Source organism: Procambarus clarkii, chromosome 43, assembly GCF_040958095.1.
Source record: "Procambarus clarkii isolate CNS0578487 chromosome 43, FALCON_Pclarkii_2.0, whole genome shotgun sequence".
NCBI lineage: Eukaryota > Metazoa > Arthropoda > Malacostraca > Decapoda > Cambaridae > Procambarus > Procambarus clarkii.
In genome coordinates this window covers 13009422-13032176 of record NC_091192.1, presented here as the reverse complement: position 1 = coordinate 13032176, position 22755 = coordinate 13009422, and the positions used below count along the sequence as shown (strand labels likewise).

Here is a 22755-nt window from a genome sequence, read left to right as displayed (position 1 = left end):
GTACGGCTTCAGCGGGTAGGCGGTTCCATGGGTTTTAACCATCTGGGTAAAAAAACATCTGTTTTCAGTCCTACTTGAGAGAACATACTCTCCAACACTATATCTGTGATTGCCCTGTTATCAGTGACTTCATACCAAATGGTATAAGGTACTTTGAGCTCTGTAATTACTTCATACACTCAGGAATATTGGAAGATATTCTTGTGCTGTACCCAGATTTTGCCAGTGGGAGCTAATAGATCAGCCTTACATTTCTTATTCTCTCCTGATTCCATGTATGACTGGCCGTACTGTGAGCTGGGGATGTTGGATGAGCTTGTAGCTGGTTTTTGATCTAGACTATATTGTCCTTCATACAGAATAGGGAAGCAGTACATTGCTGTGAATACCTAAGCATGTTAAAAAAAATACATTGTTTGAGAGGAGTCTTGTAGAAACTGGTAAGAGTAATTATAATATAATGTTTCCATGGTTCAGTGCTTACCTCTTGTGAAAATCGTGAAGTTGTTTAGTCAGAGTGGATTTGTTTTTTGTATTGAGGCTGGTATTTTCTCCCTTGATTCCATGTATGTCTAACCATCCTGTGAGATAGGAGTATTAGATGAACTTATAGCTAGTTTTTTATCTACACTGTGAAATCTTCCATACAGAATAGGGTAGCAGCACATTGCTGTGTCTACCTAAGTTTCTTAATAAAAATATCAGTAATAAAGATGTTAAATAAATAAATAAAGATGTGAGATACGAATATATAGGAACCCCCCTATGAGAGACGTTGTACCCAAGTTTACTCTAAGTTAGCACTGTATGCGGCTATGTCAACCTGTCCTCCTTGTACAGCGTCGCATTGTGACGTATACGCCACCTTAAGCCAAAAACTGTCGTACTAGAAAATGAAAGCGGTTCATGAAATTTACATACTGTCCCGTTTTCTGTTTTGGGTCCTCTGGGAGGTTAGGATAAGGACACTTTAGTACGACAGTTTCATGACGTTGGGAAAAGTTAGGATAATGTTGTGTACTTATACATATGTACCTATACATGTATATATACATACATATACCTATACAGGCTCTGTACTATCTTCCCTGCATAGAGAAAGAGAGTTAGTGATATTAACTGTCACTAACGGTACTAATACATTTATATATATAATGTTTTAAAGTCATTTTAATTTAAAAAGAAAGGCACAAGTTGGATATATTTAAGCAACACTTCAAACCATTTGAATACTTATCACATAAGATTTAATTAAATTGAAAATAAAAGAAAGTGGGACAAAACCTTGACACCACAGAAAACGGAAAACGGGTTAACACAATGGAGAGACTTATCTATTCCAGTGTTCATCCTTGGGCATAAGATCCCCCATTCCCCAGGCGTTTACGTGACCTTCACAAGTGCTGGATCTGATCTCCAGCATAAGAGGAGGAGGACGGGGCCTTGACGCCCCTCTTGCATATTGTACCATTGTTCTCTGCTTTAAAGAATGTTAGTTGGTGTTAATAAAGGCAAAGTGAAAGTGTATGTGGGGGGGGAGGGTTGTGTGTATCTGGGAGTGTATGTGTCAGTCTTGGTGGAGGGAGGGAACTATCAGGGGAAAGCGCCAAGCTATTTACGACTATATAGCACTAGGAAAGGGTCAGGAAAAGGATTTGGAATGGCACGGGGGAAAAGGAATGGTGCCCAACCACTTGGACGGTAGGGGATTGAACGCCGACCTGCATGAAGCGAGACCGTCGCTCTATCGTTCAGCCCATGTGCTTGGCTATGCATATAAGAAGCAAATTAAAAAAAAAAGTTCTTAGCTGTGATCTGACGTTCTGACTATCTTTGAGTCCAGCTCCTCCTGGGCTGTGGGAGGTAAACTCTCACTCCGGGTAACTGCTACTGTTTCAGTTTACCTGTGGAAGGTTTACCATAAATTAGTGATGAAATAAAATTGATTACAATAATAAGAAGTTAAAAATACAACTAAATGGACTGGTTGACACAGCTGCCTTAGCTCTGCCTAGCCTAGCTCTACCTGGCCTAGCTCTGCCTGGCCTAGCTCTTGCATGGCCTAGCTATGCCTGGCCTAGCTCTTGCATGGCCTAGCTCTGCCAGGCCTAGCTTTGCCTGGCCTAGCTCTTGCATGGCCTAGCTATGCCTGGCCTAGCTCTTGCATGGCCTAGCTATGCCTGGCCTAGCTCTTGCATGGCCTAGCTCTGCCTGGCCTAGCTTTGCCTGGCCTAGCTCTGCCTGGCCTAGCTCGGCCTGGCCTTCTAAACTGTTATCGCTATGAACTATGATGGTTTGGTTACGATAACCAACACTATCATCAAAGGTTATAATGTTAGTTATATATCATTATCATGATAACATTAAACAATAATTATTAGATTTATTATCCTTAAGTCAGTTATTTTGTGATACCTGATAAGAGATTAGACTGATAACTGCTGGTTAACTTTGATGAGATTTAACTAGGATTGATAACTTTTTAATTATCAGGGGAAAGCGCCAAGCTATGACGACTTTATAGCACTTGGAATTGGTCAGGATAAGGATTTGGGATGGAACGGGGAAAAGGAATAGTGCCCAACCACTTGAACGGTTGGGGATTGAACACCGACCTGTATGAAGCGAGACCGTCGCTCTACCGTCTAGTCCAAGTGGCTGGGTCTAGGATTGATAAAAGTTATTTGACACATGCATGTAAAACATGTATTATGATTAACTATATTAAACTACTAACACTAATTGAGCTCTCTGGCCAGCTTCTTAACGACCTCCAGCTGTATAATGGAATTGTTAATGACACATTATATCAACTGGAGCCAATGAAATAACATGTGTACATCAATACTCATTATTGTATATACTCTGGAGACTAGGTACATGAGGGTCCAGCAGTTGGAGACTCTTGTGATCTCTCTTGACGCGACCCAGGCACTATATTGGTGTGATGGTGTGGAGGTTATACAGTAGTATGGTGTTACAGTGTTGCTATAGACACCAGGCGATGTAGCGGTGGTTTGTATATATCGCTGGAGTAGTCGCTCTTTTACTTCATGTAGATTACTTTTCAGATTAATATATGGTTCCTGTGATCAAGATGGTGTTCTATACCTCAAGTAAAATTTCTGGGTGCATACACTGGGATTAAATTGTTCTGTGCGGTGTTTATCAGTCTAACAGCTCACACACGCGCGCTCTGGCTTCATGTAACATTATTATTATTATTAACATCTTTATTGACAAAATTAATTACAATTTTGCCTAATCTGAGGATTTCAATTAAGTCTTATTAAAGTGAGGATAATGCTGGTATTCATTGTCACGCAGGACAGAGGATCATACACAAGACAATAGGTCTAAACTGTAGGCTGAAGCACATATATATCATGGTTACAATCAATGTTTTAATGTATGGATATGTGAAAACAACTTTCTATTGTGCACTGCCACACAAGGGCAGGGATGGGTTCATAAGTGATGCAGCTTAGAAGTAATATAAATAAAAATTGTTCTTCATTCTTTAAAATGGACAAGCAAATTTTGGATAAATTGTTAGGATGTCGTCCAGAACACCTGAGTCAATGAAATAGTTACACAGTTGGTGGTACAATAGGTCAGGAGGTCTAAAGTCCTTTACGGTTTCACATTCAACAATATAGTGTTCTAGTGAATGCATTAAAGGTTTATCACAGAGTTTACAATCTGAGTATTCTGGTAGTGGCTCAGCCTCACTAACCTGCCAGATGTGTCTATAGCCAAATCGAATTCGCGCAATGACTACACAACATAGAGTAGCCGCTCTGGCAGATGGTATCCAGTGGCCGTCACCCCGTATGTGAATAGAGAAGCCTAGTAGCAATTTCTTGATTCAATTGTCCTAGTTGGAAACGATTATTTTGAGTTAAAGTACATTTATAGGATTAAGCTAATAGTGATTTTAAGATTATTGATTATCATTCTGATAAGATTATATGTTTCTTTATAAAGATGTTATATCACTGTGAAATATTTTTTGTTGATTCAATGATCTGTTGTGGGTACCGGCCTGTGGCTGGCTTGGTTTTAAATATTGCCTCCTAGAGATCATGTTGTTTGGCTACTTACAGTCCAGCATGCCACACGTGGTCCATTGTTCACGTGGCTATCTACATTAATATATGTGGTATTTCCTTCATAAACCTTTGTGTGGTGGAATTTTCCACAAGGTAGGCAACCCGCACTCTGGCTATGACGACTCCAAACACTCACTCGGACATTTAAATAAGCTGTGTATTCAAAATACGTATTTTTTCCAATATAAAGTATTATTATTATATACTATAATTTCGTGAACAATTTGGCCAAGTTTAGATTCTGTTGACAGTTATTTGCATTTGTTGTAAGTGGGTGAAGCGCTGCAACCCGACCTCGACTCAAGTCCATTACACCCAGCGGTCAACCCCACAGACGCATTCATAAATTTTAACATGCTGTTCATTCAAAACGGGAATTTTCTCAAGTATAAATTAATATTATAATATATTAGCATATTGTGCATATATAGACATAGGTTAGGTGTTTAGGTTCTGTTGGCGATTATTTGTATTTGTAGTACGTGGGTGAAGCATTTATAGCATTGTGATTCGAACAAAATTCGTCAGTGAAGCACTTGTTCCGGATATGTTCGAACGTCAGCAGTTGTGAGTCGTGTGTAAACCGCTTTTCATTCATAAACAGGGGGTTTGGCGGGTGGATGGAATCACTGTTGGGTCTTTGTTTGGAGGACGGGCTGCTGGTTGATGTGGTGTTCATGGGGCACCGGCGGTTCATGATAAAGATTCATTATCCAACCCGTTCTCGCATACAAAGATCCAAGCTCTTTAATCCAGTCGCCAAACCCCTTGTTTATGAATGAAAAGTGGTTTACACACGACTCACAACTGATGACGCCCAAACACTTCCGGAACAAATGCTTCGCTCACGTCCTCTGTTCGAACCACAATTCTATAAATGCTTCACCCACGAACTTATAAATACAAATAATTACCAACAGAACTTAAACACCTAACCTAACCTACGCCAAACTATACATACAATTTTTATGTATAAGAATATTAATTTATATATGAGAACAAACCAATTTTTAATGCACATTATGTTAAAATTGATGAATGCGTTTGGGGAGGACGGCCGCTGCTTTAAACAGCCTAGTGTGAGACCGGGTTGTATTATCCTTAGGCCTAAGGCATATAATTGATTTTTTGTTATGAGGAAGTTTGAGCTTCACGGCATTGGAGACTCGTAATAATCGTTCAGTACTGGTTCATAAAAATTACTATATACCAGTTTGTAATCAAATTCATTTCTGGGTTTGATTCAGTACTTCAATACTGGTTCTGTTCAATGCTTCTACAGACATTTTTTAATGATAATTTCTTACCACTAACTATCAGCAATATATAAGATTTCTTTGTCATTCTCGAGATAAATTCCAAAATTAGGATTCAGGCACAGAACGTAATCCCAATTTATTTCCGGTAATCCTTGACGGTTCGATGTAATCCCTGCATAGCATTTCTTTTTATATTTTTTGAAAATATATAAATTTACGTGAAATTAATAAACTAATGAATCGTTATATTTTATAGACAAATATTAAAGGCTAGCGTTACATCGTCTTTGTATGAAATACAGTACATGAGTTTTATAACTTAATACAGATTTAAGTTTTGAACTATTATTTTCTTTGTCTCTCTTTTTCCGTCTCTCTCTCTCTCTCTCTCTCTCTCTCTCTCTCTCTCTCTCTCTCTCTCTCTCTCTCTCTCTCTCTCTCTCTCTCTCTCTCTCTCTCTCTCTCTCTCCCCTTCTCTTTCTCTCTTGTTCTCACATGGTAATAGAGACCTATCGACCTCTGGAGGGTTTTCAAGACAACCACAATAGCCTAATAGCTACTTTAAAACACCCAAGTACACCTTAGTCCTGAATATACTCTACTCAGACCTAGAGTAAACTCTCAGTGTATGTACACCGAGATGTAAGGTACACCTCTCAGTATATATATACACCCAAAGATAACAAATTCGTGTGAAATTTGTGTAAATAAAAAAGGTATTCCAATTTGCTCATGATAAGCATGACTTCGTCAGTGTCAACACAGTCAAGGAAGGAAAGTGGCTGTTCGGAACACTTGTTTTATTCATTATAGTGAGTTTCTGTTCTCGGTATCCATTACATTGTACGTCTTGCCTAAATCCTCATTGTAGTGGCGTTCCTGGCATATTCCTCATTATAGTGAGACTTGTCATATTCCTCATTATAGAGGGGCTCTTGGCATATTCTTCATTATATAGGGGCTCTTGGTATATTTCTGAATATAGTGGCTCTTGCTATATTTCTCATTATAATGGGGCTCGTGAGATATTCCTTTATAATGAGGCGCTTGTAATATTTCTCATTATAGCGGGGTTCATGTTATATTCCTCATTATAGAGGGGGCTCTTTGCATATTCCTCATTATAGAGAGGGGCTCTTGGCATATTCCTTATTATAGAGGGGGGCTCTTGGCATATTCCTTATTATAGAGGGGGGCTCTTAGCATATTCCTCATTATAGAGGGGGGGCTCTTAACATATTCCTCATTATAGAGGGGGGGCTCTTAACATATTCCTCATTATAGAGGGGGGCTCTTGACATATTCATCATTATAGAGGGGGCTCTTGACATATTCATCATTATAGAGGGGGCTCTTGACATATTCCTCATTATAGAGGGGGCTCTTAACATATTCATCATTATAGAGGGGGCTCTTGACATATTCATCATTATAGAGGGGGCTCTTGACATTCATTATTATAGAGGGGGGCTCTTGACATTCATCATTATAGAGGGGGGCTCTTGACATTCATCATTATAGAGGGGGCTCCTGACATATTCATCATTATAGAGGGGGCTCTTGACATATTCATCATTATAGAGGGGGGCTCTTGGCATATTCATCATTATAGAGGGGGCTCTTGACATATTCATCATTATAGAGGGGGGCTCTTGACATATTCATCATTATAGAGGGGGCTCTTGACATATTCATCATTATAGAGGGGGGCTCTTGGCATATTCATCATTATAGAGGGGGCTCTTGACATATTCATCATTATAGAGGGGCTCTTGACATTCATCATTATAGAGGGGCTCTTGACATTCATCATTATAGAGGGGCTCTTGACATATTCATCATTATAGAGGGGCTCTTGACATTCATCATTATAGAGGGGCTCTTGACATTCATCATTATAGAGGGGCTCTTGACATATTCATCATTATAGAGGGGCTCTTGACATTCATCATTATAGAGGGGCTCTTGACATATTCATCATTATAGAGGGGCTCTTGACATTCATCATTATAGAGGGGCTCTTGACATTCATCATTATAGAGGGGCTCTTGACATATTCATCATTATAGAGGGGCTCTTGACATATTCATCATTATAGAGGGGCTCTTGACATTCATCATTATAGAGGGGCTCTTGACATATTCATCATTATAGAGGGGGCTCTTGACATTCATCATTATGTAAATTATCATTCAATTAGTCGAGATAAACTCTAAAGACATACAATCGGCCGCTAAGACTTCTGTAATGTCCTGCATTTTTATGTTCTTATTAACTTGAAATAATTTGACCAATATACAAATCAGCCATTAGCTTGTGTAACTTAAACGTCCCATGAACTAAGCACAGGCTGCCTATACTCTTGTCGGAAAATCCGACACCATTTAATATATCATACAGACAGATAATAATTTCTGCTGTATTACCAACAAGTTACCCATAGAAAACGTAACTTGTAGTGGAATTACCGTCTAAAGAAAACGGGATATCATCACCACATACTATTATAATTCACCACCTATTATGGTGGGAATTATTCTTAAATACATAAGTCTTTGGACTTTACCATCATAAAAACATCTTATATAAATTAACTTAATTATCAATATTAAAGTAGAGTAAATGTGACCCTTCTATCACTTTCTGAAATGTGGACAATGTAAGCCAGGCGTCAGAGTGAGGAGGAGGGCAGCCATTGTTGTGTCACCTCCGAGACGTGTGGAGAAAATTTGGCTCCTATCATATCTGGACAATGTCGGCCAGACGTCAATAGAATGGAGTGTTAGATGCAGCCATTGTTGTTTATTGAGACCAGAGGCTCACACGGGAGCAAATTCGGCTCCTGTTAAATTTACTTGGACGTAGTGTTATGGAACCCAAAGGTGTACCATTGTCAACACGCTGTCTACAAATACAAGTTAAGTGTCTATCCGAAACCCGTTTATCATTCATTTATGGCCATTAATGTCAGGATATAGGGTTAGCCGGTTAGAACGCGAAATCGCCTCATACTAAAGGTAATTAAGCCAGGTCTTTAATGTTCCATGTACTGTATAGTGTTTTCTCTGATATAGCTTGTCATATATAGGATTCTGGCTTCACAGCTAGCGCACTTTTGACAGGTCAAGACGAGGATGCAAGATTGGTGCACCAGTTACTGGGTGATATGGAAGCTACCTCAAAGAGGATAATTTGGTGTCTACACCCTAGTTATACCTGGTGGACTAACCTGCTGTACTATAAGATAAGGAACCTCTTCAATGTATGTAGTTACTGTAGTTTGATTGGCTGCATACATATAAATATAAACCCCCCTAATGTGTAGAGGATCGATTTGTGAGATTATGAGATTATTGCAGAAATACAGTCCACTTATCATTATACAAATTGCTATCGAAGTATATAAATTAACGTAAATATAAATTCATATAAATTAAATAAATATAAATCTCACAGGTCGGTTCCCACATTATTTGGTCATCTTCGAACCGGATGACGGATTATTCGGTCCTTTGAACCCACATTTGGTCATCTTAGTACCGGATGAACCAGTTAACCAGTGGATTCATTAAATATACTAGTGCAGTGTTATTTAAACAAAGCCAGCCAGTCATAGACAGCGGCGTTGCCTCGTGGGAGCTCAGGAGCCTCCCTCAGCCCAGTTCAGCTTCGTCAGCGGTTTCATGCACACCCACAGATATTTGGTGGCGTGTTATTTCGTGAAATGACAGCGCTAATATAGAAGCCAGCCTAATTAGTGACTGTGTCTTCGCGATATTGTTCACGGATTTCGTGGTGTTACATTTCGCGAGAGATTATCCACGAATTTTGTGGACTTTATTTCGCGAGGTCACTAATAACATTTAATACTTCTAGATAATATTAGAAGTTTCATAGAGGCTAATTAAGAGGCTATTAACAATAATTGTGTATATTATTTCTCCAAAATAGAGAATTATTTAATATATATTGCACTAGTGATCTCAATATAATATTTACTAATTGCCAACCCACAACAGGGTAGGATATTAACCACTGACTAGTTGAACTATTATCGTTCATCCTAGTCCCATTATTACCATAGTTGTACTATATTGATTAACCTAGCACCATTAATGAATGGTCCAGACCCTATTTTGGGTGTAATTTTTATCAACTCGAGTTGAGTTGTATATATAATAATTTACTTATGATCATTACACCTTTGAGTGATTAATTAGTGTCTCTACCATCCTAGGGTGATATAGAAGAGCTAACCTAAAGGTACTTCCAGTGACACTGGTTTATCACTCAAATCATTAGTGTGTATGATTGTATATATATAATGTGTATTAATTTTAAGTGCTAACCTCTAGTAGAGGTAGGATTATTGCCTAGTGAGTGCAGAATTTACCCTAGGCTACCATTAGAGCTTGTTCAGTATTATGAGCGACCCAAGTACAAGTCCCACAAGGCTTCACCAACTAGCCAGTATGGATAATGCAGGGAGAATGAAAAGAACCCTTGCAGGTCTTAAAGGCCACTTAACAAGACAGATCAAGAAATGTGAAGATTTGTCACAAGAATTAACAGTTGATTATGCTGACCTGGAAAGCTATTATCAAGCAGCTGCAGGTAAATTTGAGCAAATCAAATGCCAAATGGCTGTCCTTGTGGGGACAGACTACTACCATCAATTCATCGGTAGCCCTACTAAATATCAGGGTATAACCATGTTAAACTCTGCAGGAGGTAAATTACTCTCAGGCCCAGTATCAAGCCTGAGGAGACCTATGCCTGCAGATAAACAATACCAATAGAATCTAAATTTGTCAGCTGATTATATTTCTCCAGTAGCATTATACTAAGGAGATTACAGCTGACTATACCAACAGAGGTTGATGTTAGTATCATCATTTAAAGCTGAAGATGAGTTCATGAGGCCTCAGTGGCAAATCAGTGAACAGTAGCCTAAAACAGCTACAAGTCACTGCGACCAATGTCACTGATCCCACTGCAGTCTCAGAACCATACTTTACTTTAATGATGAGCTATTCAATCTTCTGAATCAATTAACTAAATTAAACCCCAATAAATCTGATGACTGATTTGATACATTTATTATTTAATCAAGATGTATTCCATGGGCCTCAGTGTTTATATATCAGTGACCAGTTACTTGAACAAACTTCAAGTTATATCTAATGTCACTGATCTCACTGCAGTCCCTGAATCATACTTGACTGTAGTACTTGATCACATCCAGTCTTCTGGGTTAAATAATATGTAATAAGGCTTGAATATTAGCCTTTCAAGAGTTGACAGGGAAATGAAATCGCATTAGACTTCTAACCCCTGCAACTCTAGTACGGGACATCCGTCCTGTACGAACAGACACACAAATGTGTGATTACTAACTACTAACATCAAATTAATCTAATAATTCGAAGGAGGAGTATCGGTGTTCGTCTGTTCTAATTAGGACTTCGACCCGTGAGCAGCCCCCTGGGGAATTATGTCGGAAAATCCGACACCATTTAATATATCATACAGACAGATAATAATTTCTGCTGTATTACCAACAAGTTACCCATAGAAAACGTAACTTGTAGTGGAATTACCGTCTAAAGAAAACGGGATATCATCACCACATACTATTATAATTCACCACCTATTATGGTGGGAATTATTCTTAAATACATAAGTCTTTGGACTTTACCATCATAAAAACATCTTATATAAATTAACTTAATTATCAATATTAAAGTAGAGTAAATGTGACCCTTCTATCACTTTCTGAAATGTGGACAATGTAAGCCAGGCGTCAGAGTGAGGAGGAGGGCAGCCATTGTTGTGTCACCTCCGAGACGTGTGGAGAAAATTTGGCTCCTATCATATCTGGACAATGTCGGCCAGACGTCAATAGAATGGAGTGTTAGATGCAGCCATTGTTGTTTATTGAGACCAGAGGCTCACACGGGAGCAAATTCGGCTCCTGTTAAATTTACTTGGACGTAGTGTTATGGAACCCAAAGGTGTACCATTGTCAACACGCTGTCTACAAATACAAGTTAAGTGTCTATCCGAAACCCGTTTATCATTCATTTATGGCCATTAATGTCAGGATATAGGGTTAGCCGGTTAGAACGCGAAATCGCCTCATACTAAAGGTAATTAAGCCAGGTCTTTAATGTTCCATGTACTGTATAGTGTTTTTTCTGATATAGCTTGTCATATATAGGATTCTGGCTTCACAGCTAGCGCACTTTTGACAGGTCAAGACGAGGATGCAAGATTGGTGCACCAGTTACTGGGTGATATGGAAGCTACCTCAAAGAGGATAATTTGGTGTCTACACCCTAGTTATACCTGGTGGACTAACCTGCTGTACTATAAGATAAGGAACCTCTTCAATGTATGTAGTTACTGTAGTTTGATTGGCTGCATACATATAAATATAAACCCCCCTAATGTGTAGAGGATCGATTTGTGAGATTATGAGATTATTGCAGAAATACAGTCCACTTATCATTATACAAATTGCTATCGAAGTATATAAATTAACGTAAATATAAATTCATATAAATTAAATAAATATAAATCTCACAGGTCGGTTCCCACAACTCTTATGGCTCCGTAGCACAGTAGTCTACGTTTCCGTTTATCTAATGCCTGTGTTCACCCAGCAGTAAAATAGGAATTATCAGCATATGAGACTTTCTGTCCCCTACAACGGATAATGTAAACTCTCAGGTCATCATTGAACTTTTATATGTTATCCTCTACATTTATACACACAATCCAGCACTAAGCTTAAGAATGTCATCTCTACATCCGCCTTCAGTAACCTCTTATCCACAGAGCAACACAAGCAATCGTTATACTCACACAACTGAGCTCTAAGGTTGTATTATCTCTCCCTTAAATAGACCTAACAATCAATTACAAGAAAACCACAATAAATTCCTTGAGTTATACAATATGAAATGGTTGAAGTTAATATTATAACATGTGTAAGTCATCAATGAACATGAATCTTCACAATATAACACTGTCTGTCAGATCTTACACAAAACTCGTAATCTTTCAAAACATATCCACACATTTTTAATAATTTTTGACAAATTTTCATACTAATTCAAATTTTCAATTAATTTTCCTTTGACTTTTCATGTAAAAGCTTAATTAAAGGTGCGAAAATTATAATCTCTCTCTCTCTCTCTCTCTCTCTCTCTCTCTCTCTCTCTCTCTCTCTCTCTCTCTCTCTCTCTCTCTCTCTCTCTCTCTCTCTCTCTCTCTCTCTCTCTCTCTCCCTCTCTCTCTCCCTCTCTCTCTCTCTCTCTCTCCCTCTCCCTCTCCCTCTCTCTCTCTCTCTCTCTCTCTCTCTCTCTCTCTCTCTCTCTCTCTCTCTCTCTCTCTCTCTCTCTCTCCTCCCTCTCTCTCTCCCTCTCTCTCTCTCTCTCTCTCTCTCTCTCTCTCTCTCTCTCTCCCTCTCTCTCTCTCTCTCTCTCTCTCTCTCTCTCTCTCTCTCTCTCTCTCTCTCTCTCTCTCTCTCTCTCTCTCTCTCTCTCTCTCTCTCCCTCTCTCTCTCTCTCTCTCTCTCTCTCTCTCTCCCTCTCTCTCTCTCTCTCTCTCCCTCTCTCTCTCTCTCCCTCTCTCTCTCTCTCTCTCTCTCTCTCTCTCTCTCTCTCTCTCTCTCTCTCTCCCTCTCTCCCTCTCTCTCTCTCTCTCTCTCTCTCTCTCTCTCTCTCTCTCTCTCTCTCTCTCTCTCTCTCTCTCTCTCTCTCTCTCTCTCTCTCTCTCTCTCTCAGTCTGTGTATTAGGCAACTGTTGGGTGTTGTATCCTGGGGAAGTTCAGTAGTTAGGTCTCTAACAGGGTCATTGAACACCCTATATAAGCACTGACTGTCTTTTGCCGACAACAGGGATAGAGAATCATCCCTTTAGGGGCCCGTTAACGGAGGAGATTTTTCCAAATATGGAAATATAATTCTAAATAAATCTACCGGTATTTGGCATCTGCGTCGTGAATCTACCGGTATTTGGCATCTGCGTCGTGAATCTACCGGTATTTGGCATCTGCGTCGTGAATCTACCGGTATTTGGCATCTGCGTCGTGAATCTACCGGTATTTGGCATCTGCGTCGTGAAAATTTCATCCCAATATGTTAAAAAATGGATATTTGACGAATTTAAAAAAAATGAATGCGTGCGCGAAGGGCGGCAACCGGTACTGATAATATAACGCTAACACCTCGTATTTACTGGCAACGAGGGATAAAGAGATGCAAGCACCTGTCCTATGCATAAAGAAGAAACTAGTAATAAGGAGGGTCTAAAACGTTGTTATGCCGCTGGTGCCACCTGGAGGGCCAGATTTCACACATAATAATGAGATAGTATGTTATTATGCTGTATTTTATTATATATATATCATTCAAATACATTGCCCAATGGCAATATTTCTTATGTCCCTTTGAACGAAAAGTTGACAACAATTTTTTTTTCCTTTTATTTCCTTTTTACTCTCGCTTGTTTTTTATGAAGATTTTGTAGTGACGTCCATTTAAAGGTTCAACATCGTGGAGAGTGCATATCCGGCAGTTAGCATGTGAAGTTGGAAAGAAATTGGTCAACGTTAATACGTCACAGGTGGCAGAAGTAGTGACTTTTATTAATTTTTTGGCCGATTTATTTAAAAATTTGAAACGTTATTATCTTTGTCTATTTAGGGTGTATTGATGAGTGAAGACCAGATTAGGGCCTTATCACTTATGTATGGGCAATAAAGTTACTCCAATATATATGTTAGTTACTGATCAACCAGGCTGTGACTCATACGTCAGACTGCGAGCAGCTGCATTCAACAGCCTGGTTGACCAGTCCAGCAACGAGGAGGCCTGGTCAAGGACCGGGTCGCGGGGACGCTAAGCTCCGAAACCATCTCAAGATAACCTCAAGGTTATCATTAACGTATCTCTATACTTTGTTTTTCTTGACTTCATTTCAACACATCTTGACCTACAACTTTCATATATTCGAGTACGAATGCCAAGCAATGTTTATTAAAACATACAAGAAAGTTTATTAATGACTACTACCATATTCATTGACGAGAACTTCAACTTCAATTATTTCTAAAACAGGAATTTCATATTTGAGACCTATTAAAAAATTCAGTTTCTGACCGATTCTCACCATTTTTACATATTATGTGTGAAGGTCTTAGTTGTGAGGTTTCCTTGTCGTCGTTTAGTCATAAAACCATAACATTTGGGGTTAGAAATTTGTTTGAGGTCTAAATTTTGCAAATATTTGGATGGCCACATTGGAAAAATGTTTTACAGTAAACTATACTCTCAAACAATATTTTTCAACAAGGAACATGATCGTGATATGCCACTCTGAGACTTAATGGAATAAAATAACAATTGGTTACATTTTAATATTTTTATCACTAATTTGAAATTGTAATTTTTTCTTATTTTTTCTTTTTCTTTTTCAACTTTTTTTCTGTTCAGAGTATGATGTTGATCCATTAGGAAAAGTTGGAGCATTTACCATGCAGATATTACTCACAAAAAAAATGAGTGTCACCGGGCCCCTTAACCCGCTCCCATTTTCTTTCAGCAGCTACTGTGCTAATTAGGTCCAAAATGCCCATTAGTAGCACATACTGATCAGTTAACCCACTCCCGTTTTCTTCACCCCGGCAGAGATGAGCGCGGCCAGAGACCCGCGCGGACTTGACCAACTCACTCGCTGCATCAAGATGGCGGAGCCGCTGGTCAAAAACCCGGACAACATCTTCCCTCTCACCATCCGCGATATTGAGAGGGTCTGCAAGTGAGTACTACCCGGAGTCATTCCTCGGTCACGACAGAAACGGTTTGGCACGTTTACTTTCGCCTGATTTCTCTATTTACCTAGCAGTAACATATGTACCCAGGAGTTAGGCAACTGGGCTGCATCTTGGGAAATGTCAGTAATTGGCTTTAAGGAGGGTTGGGCACCTCGATAAGCTTAAGTACAGGCGTCCTGACCCCGACTAAGGGAACCAAACGTCTCTGTTGAAACAAAAGATCACATAAGGTCTGTGGTTATCTTAGTAAAGGAGACTTCTGGCCTGAAATTAGATACCTTAGTTATCAATAAAAGTGCGTAAAAGCTGTATAAAACTTCAGACACAAATTATTTACAAGAACGACCAATTAACGCGTGCCAGTAGATATTTATTACAAAACAACTTGAATTTCCAAACTATAGCATCAAGGAGCCTGACAGCTGAGTGGCCTCGCTCAGAATTTGTAGTCTTGAGGTTCCGGGTTCGATCCCCGGTAGAGGCGGAAACAAATGGGCAGTGTTTCTTTCACCCTGAGGATCTGATCACCTAGCAGTAAATAGGTACCTGGGAGTTAGACAGCTGATACGGGCTGCTTCCTGGGGGTGTGTAACAAAATGGAGGCCTGGTCGAGGACCGGGCCGCGGGGACGCTAAGCCCCAAAATTATTTCAAGATAGCAGTAACTATCAATTAAAGTGGGCAATAGGTTGTTTTGAGTTCATTTAACTTAATAGGCAATGTAAGCGTGGTAGTGTGAGATATGGTACCAAATATAGCTTATAGGATTAGGCCATTATAAAACTAACTATAAGGTGCCACTGCGGACTACGCAGACTTTTATATGCCTTCACTACTAACCTCCAGCCCCAGTAGCCTGTGACCATAAACCACATCGTGCCACACCCAGCCACCACTAACGACCACTCCCCCACGCCCACCAGGCTGTGGGACGACCTCACCTACTGTGTGAGAGACTACACCATCAACTACCTGTCGCCGACGCAGCGGGAGGAGTTCAACCAGGCCATCGAGAGCTCCATCAAGTCCGCCAATATGTTGTGTGTGGAGGACCCTGAGTACCGCACCTGTGAGTCCTCCCTTCACCTTCTGGGGTATTTGTCCTCTTGTATATCCACTGGATGAGCGACGGCCTCCACTCAGGGAGGTCGGAGTTTGATTCCCAATGATACAAGAGGATGGGGACCGCTCATCCCACTAGATGGGGAGCGGTACTCCCCCCCCCCCTTGCTCCATCCTCATATCCTGGACACCATTCCACCTTGATATTACTTCCAGGTGCTATATAGACATACTGGTTTGGTGCCATCTCCTTCACGCCTTCCTCTCTCCCACTTTCATTTTCAGATTTCCCTTCTTCTACTCTTCCTCTTTGCTCTATTCTTCTTTCTATCCTCCTGCTTTTCTCCCCCTTTTCTTTCTCTTCCTCTTCATATCGCAAGATTTTCCTTTTTTATCTATACCTAGAGTGAATGTGTGTGCCGCAAATTAGAATAAATAAAATAATAATAATAATAATAACAATATAAGAAATAATAATACTGAACAAATTTATGAAGTGATATGCTATATATTATTTTAATATATAAATGATTATAACTGACAGTAAATTTAGTAAACGAACATCGGAAAACACTTGGCTTATTTTATACTAGGATGGCTACCCGGCAGTGCCCGGGATACCAGGATGGGTACCCGGCAGTGCCCGGGATAGTCTGTCTTTACCATCCAATCCCCATTTCACCTCTCTTTTTTTCCCTTCTCCCCCACATTTAACAAAGAATCTCTCTCCCTCTCTGTCTGTCTGTCTCTCTCTCCACAAGATTAAGATTTTGGAACCAGAATATTTCCCAAGGATCATTTGTGGTACTATCTCATCGATCTATGTGTAAATAATAATTATAATAGCCGAGGACCATACTACACGTTGTATAGCTCGTGGGGTCAATAGTATCACAACCCACCCTCCCAGCCGTGCTCCTTACCCCCTGAACCACTCTTTTTGTTATTTTTTTAACACATTTAGGTACATCTGTATTTGTGCAGCTACCCAAGACTACGACTAAAGATCACCTTCACTCCAAACATCTACCACTTACAGGCTACTCATGCCTGTGCCACCTCTTGCGTGGCTTAATCTTCATCAATAATCAATACCCTAGAGTATCTAAAGGAAAGTACAGTGTGTGACAAGAATTAGCTACGTGATGGTAAAAATCTTCATCACACAGGATGGTCCTGGAGTGGCTTCTGTAGGAGCCTCCAGACGTCCTGTGGGTTCATTACAATCCCAGGTTGTATATCTATTAACGTCCAGGGGTGAGGTGCGCGGCTTAGGAGTACCCAAGTCGAGGGTTCGAATCCCTTCATTGCTCCAGTTGATTCTCTTATTATTATTATTATTATCACTATTATTACCATCATTATTACTGCATTATTATTATTGAGAAAATCAACTGGACCTCTGAGATGATTTGAACCCGCGACCGAATGAATCCTAGCCATTGACGCTAACAGCTGTACCACCCTGACTTGTTAAAACAATACAACCGGATATCGACTGAAATCGCAAGAAGTCTGGAGGCCCCTCCTGAAGCCCGTCCAAGTGTTATGTATGACCCGAAGCACCTGGGGGTGTAGGCAACGTAGTTCATCTGTATGACCCGAAGCACCTGGGGGTGTAGGCAACGTAGTTCATCCACCAAAAGCTCCAAGATTAAATACAGAGAGAAATCACACTAATGTGATGTAAAAACCACAATTACCTGAATATATATAGTGGCTGGGATTCTCTCGGTCGTGGGTTCGAGTCACCTCTGAGCTCCAATTGATTTCTTCATTAATATATATATCACATTAGTATTATTTCTGTGTGTATTTGATGGACAGTATGGTGGATGAAGTACGTTGACTACACCCCTAGCTGCTTGGTGGCCATAAGTAAAAGTTGGACTGGCTTCAGGAGGGCCTCCAGACATCATGTGATTTCAGTAGAAATCCGGTTATATGCCTTTTAACTAGTCAGGGTGGTCCAGTGGTTAGCTCTCGGCCATGGGTTCGAGTCACCTCAGGGCTCTATTTGATTTTATCATTGATATATATCACATTAGTGTGATTTCCATGTATTTTATCATTATCATATTATTATTATATTATTATTATAATTTTGATTGTTTTTATACATTTGTGTGGTTGCAGCATACGTGGAGAACGCGCCGTGCCTGAAGCGAGTGTCCGTCAACACGAGCTTGTGTGGTGGTCAGTACAACTACCTGGCTGACCTGGTCCAGGGCTTCCAGGCAACAGACGCCCAGATGTGCTGGTCAGTAATTGCTCTTCTTCTCCTCTGTCTTCTCCCCTCTTGTCTTGTATTGATTCAGACTCCTTCCTTATAATAGTAGTGTAAAGTGTGACTAGAAACGTACGTTTCTCATTTTGGCGATGTACGGTTCCAGTCATCATGGTGGAAACCATACGTTTTCAATTTTGGCAACGTTTGGTTCTAATCGCAGTGACGGAAGCCGGAAGCTTTCAATTCTGCTTGGAGGAGGTTTCTTGGAGGAGGTAACATGTGTGTCACTCTCAGTCATGCAGGTTCAGTCTACCCCATGTGTTTATGTGACCTTCAGGTTTGGAGACGTCTAGGACATTTGTGAACCAGCCGTACTTCAGATGTAGGGATGGGGGGGAGGGAACGACCATCGCACCACTTCTCTATTCACAAACTGTTTTGGTCATTATAATTAGCTGGGGAATGACAGTTCCTCAGGTGGGCCATCCTTCCTAGTGAGCGTCATTTATTGGTTGTCTCCGCCCTGCTGGGTGCTGCCTGACACAGCAGCTACAATCACTATCGCTACTGCCGCCGCAGTCACCATCGTCGCTGCTGTCGTCCGCCACCGCTATGATCGCCACACCACCGCCGCAGCCCGCAGCCGAAGTAGTACCTCCCACTGTCTCAGTCTCTTCCTTCCTCCAATATCGCCAATCCCTCTCCCCTCTATTCTTACCCCTTCCTTTCCTCCTCCTAGAGGAGGAAATAGTTCAGCGTTAATTTCAGAGACCCGACTCCACCATGGGCCTCTGTTGTTTCATAATCAATCGTCCAGATCTTAAGAATTTTTAAATGAGACACTTGGAGATGGGTCTTAGGTTATGATCTAGTTCTCAGGCTCGGCTCTTAGTCAAGGGACTTGGTTCTCCATTCATAGTTTTGTCACCTTTTGTCCACTGTTTACGAAATTTAAACTAGGTACCCTAAGATCTAAAACCTACGCCAGGCTCCAGTTCAAGGTCCTGGTTCTAACTATTAAATGCTATTTACTGTTTACCGTTTCATAACCACATGTCCATTTCCAGCAAAATTGCATGCATAGATTCACTAACCAGAAAACTATAGAGACTGTAAGAGAAAACTGTAAAAGTTATATTTTACCTGTATTTTGTTCAGCTACAGTACAACTAATTTCCACCTAGCCCATACTACAATTTTCATTAAATTTGCCTCTAAGGCATTGTTAAAGACTGTGATATTTACCTGATTTACCTTAGGGCCACTATGTGCATACCTATATAACACATAGTGAAGAATTAGTACTTCACTATGTAACATACCTTAAGGTTAAAGTTAGCCTTAAGGTTAAATATTATGAATGTGAGATGTGAGAGGGATGACATGTTAGAACTACAACTTACCACAGAATTTTAGCCTATGTGTGTGTTTGAGTGTGTGTCTGTTTGGGATATTGCAGTTATTCGTTCCTGTTTAAGTTTTCTTTTGAAAATCTAAAAATATCACTTTTTCCCTTCCTGCTGAAATATCTTCCTCTCAGACTCTTTATTTGTCTTTGTCTCAGTAAACTATTAAAGTTATTAGTTTTAGTTATGTCAAAGAATTTTTTATATAAGACTAAGTAAGCTGTATTCAAATTAAGAGAACAAAAATATGTATTGTCTGTCTGTGATGAGTAAGGATATCACAGCTGAATATTTCAATGTAATATGAGTGGGATGATTAACAAAACATAATAAGCATATGAAGTTTATGCGAGTAAAAGTTTTACATATAAATGGGTGTTAATTAGAGATTAACATTCTAATAGTCAGATTCTAAATAATTAGATGTGAGATGAATAAGAATAAGGAAGTGATTGCCCGTAATATCAGAAGTGACATGATTAACAGTAAGAAGTATTGGCTACAAGATATGAAGCTAGGTGATAGAAGATTGACAGATAACTGCAAGTGATGAAATACAGAAATGAGATAATGTGTAAATCATACCTGTGTGAAAATATCCTGTTTTAAGTGCTCCTAGAACGTTACGGGAGTGTGTTTCTTTCTTGAGATGTGTGCAAAGATTAACTTGAACATGATTATTTTACAGTGTTTAACAATACCTTGGTGGCGAATTTTAATGAGATTCGCAGGATAATTTAGGTAGAAACCAGTTGTACTTTTGCCGAACAAGATAAAGGTAAAATATAACTTAGGTTTCGTTCAGGTTTTTAGTAGGTGCATGCAATTTTGCGGGAAATGGGCGTCTGCTTACAAAAGGGTAAACAGTAATTTGTGTATGATAGTAATAGGTAGGACTTGGAATTAAAGCCTAAAGCAAATCTGAGAGCTTAATGTACCAGGTTCAAATTTCATAAACATCGGACAACAAGTGACGAAAATGTCAATGGAGAACCGAGTCCTGTGGCCAGAGTCCTTACCTTAGACTCCTCTCCAAGCGTCAATTTTAAAATTCGTATAATATGAATGAGTGTTTATAAAACGACAGAGGCCCGTGGTAGAGTCGAGTCCCCGAAATTAATGTCTCATCTCTCAGCACGATTTTTGAGAAGAAAAAGAGAGGGTGATGAGGTAGGGTGAGGTACCATGTTGGCAGGCTTGGAAAGGTGGAGGCCACTGTGGTGGTAGCTGCGGGGTCAGGCGGGAGCATCAGCGCTGGTGGACACGGAGGCAGCAGCCGTCCGATACATGCAGCCCATCCTCCATTGTTGTTGTTGTTTTAGATTTAGCTACTCGGAAGAAAATTTCCATGAAGCACATAGAGAGCCCGTAATTGAGTTCGGTTATTCGTGGTAACTTTGTTTGTGATATTTAGATCGAAGTTTTAAATGGAGGTAGGGTTTCCTCCTTTTCTCCTGTTTCTTTTCCACTTCTGCTTAGGCACACTGGTTTTAGTCTTGTTTTAATAACATTATCTTGGTGGCGGATATAGACGCACAGTGTTCACTAGTGTGTCCCCATTCTTCAACTGCTTTTCTAATCATTGTAGTCGCGGTGGATTTTGCATCTATTGCAGCTGCTCTCATTGGATGAATGTTGAGTTTGATGTGCAGGGCTTCAATTGCTTCACATTCCAGTAAGTAGTGCAATAGTGGCGCCTCTGCTTCTGCTCCATAGATATGACCCTCTTTAACTATTAGGTTTATTACCTCCCATCAGCACTTGTAACCAAGTCTGAGTCTGTGTGTATGGCTACTGCAATGTCTCTAGATATCTTTTTGTCAGGCTTGAAAGAGGAGTAACCAGTGGCTTGTTCGTACCATATCGCAGTGAATCTTCCTTCCGCTACTTTGGCTCTGTGGCGACTTTTGATAGTTGGGAGTATTTTCTTCTTGATTTGTTCCTTAATCAGCGAAAAACTTGGAGGTATTTTAACCTGTACAACAGGTAGAGCAGTGGCAGTTTTTGCTAGCGAGTCTGCCTTTTTATTACCATCTATGCCAATGTGACTTAACATCCAATTTATGGTGATTGACAGCCCTAGATTCTTTGCGTCTTTTCTTATATGTAGGATTTTTATGATGAGTTGTATATTATCTCTGTGCTGGTTGGATAACAATGCCTGGAGCAAAGATTTTGAGTCGGTATGAATGATGACATCATGTAAATTATTCTCAATTGTATAGTTTATGGCCTCCTTCAGGGCATATAATTATGTTTGCAATGTTGGGCACCCACTATTCATGCTCCAGTAAGCTTCATGGTTGGTAGTGTAAACTGCTGTCCCAACAGAACCTCTTTCTTAATCAACTGATCCATCTGTGAAGATCTGAGTCGTTGTAGGTCTTGAGATGGTTTCCATTTGTTGTGCCAGCCGATCCTGCTGTTTTGGTAGTACTTATAGTAACGATGATGACCATAGTATATTTACCGACGAACAACGAAAATAGGAAGTAGAAATTAAGTTGGACAAACTGGAAAACTATTTTTTACTTGTGTTGCTTTGACAAACTAAACTAACCTACCCTAACCTCCCTAGGCCTAATACACGATATATGAGGCCTAATATAGTACATATGTGTGCTATACTAGGCCTAGGAATATTTAGGTTTGTGTTTTAACTTCACATTTTTAAAAGAATTTCTTACTAGTCAGTATATGACTATCTAAAAGCTAAGAACGTACGAATTCTAACTATTGACGATCGCCACAATAGGTACTATCTAAACAGGAGGATGGGTCTTAGAACACTCACCACGAGGCCCACCTGACGAACTGTGTCATTCCCTAACAAAATATACCAACCA

General features: G+C 40.0%; 1 protein-coding gene across 1 annotated transcript in view; it reads left to right on the top strand.

The window, feature by feature from the left end:
• Positions 1-22755, top strand: part of LOC123755767 (uncharacterized) — a 131399-nt gene that overhangs the window by 98663 nt on the left and 9981 nt on the right. Inside the window, exons 3-5 of the mRNA XM_045738543.2 lie at positions 15067-15196; positions 16135-16280; positions 18410-18533. Of these exons, the coding sequence (XP_045594499.1) occupies positions 15067-15196; positions 16135-16280; positions 18410-18533 (400 nt within the window). The remainder of the gene's footprint in view (positions 1-15066; positions 15197-16134; positions 16281-18409; positions 18534-22755) is intronic.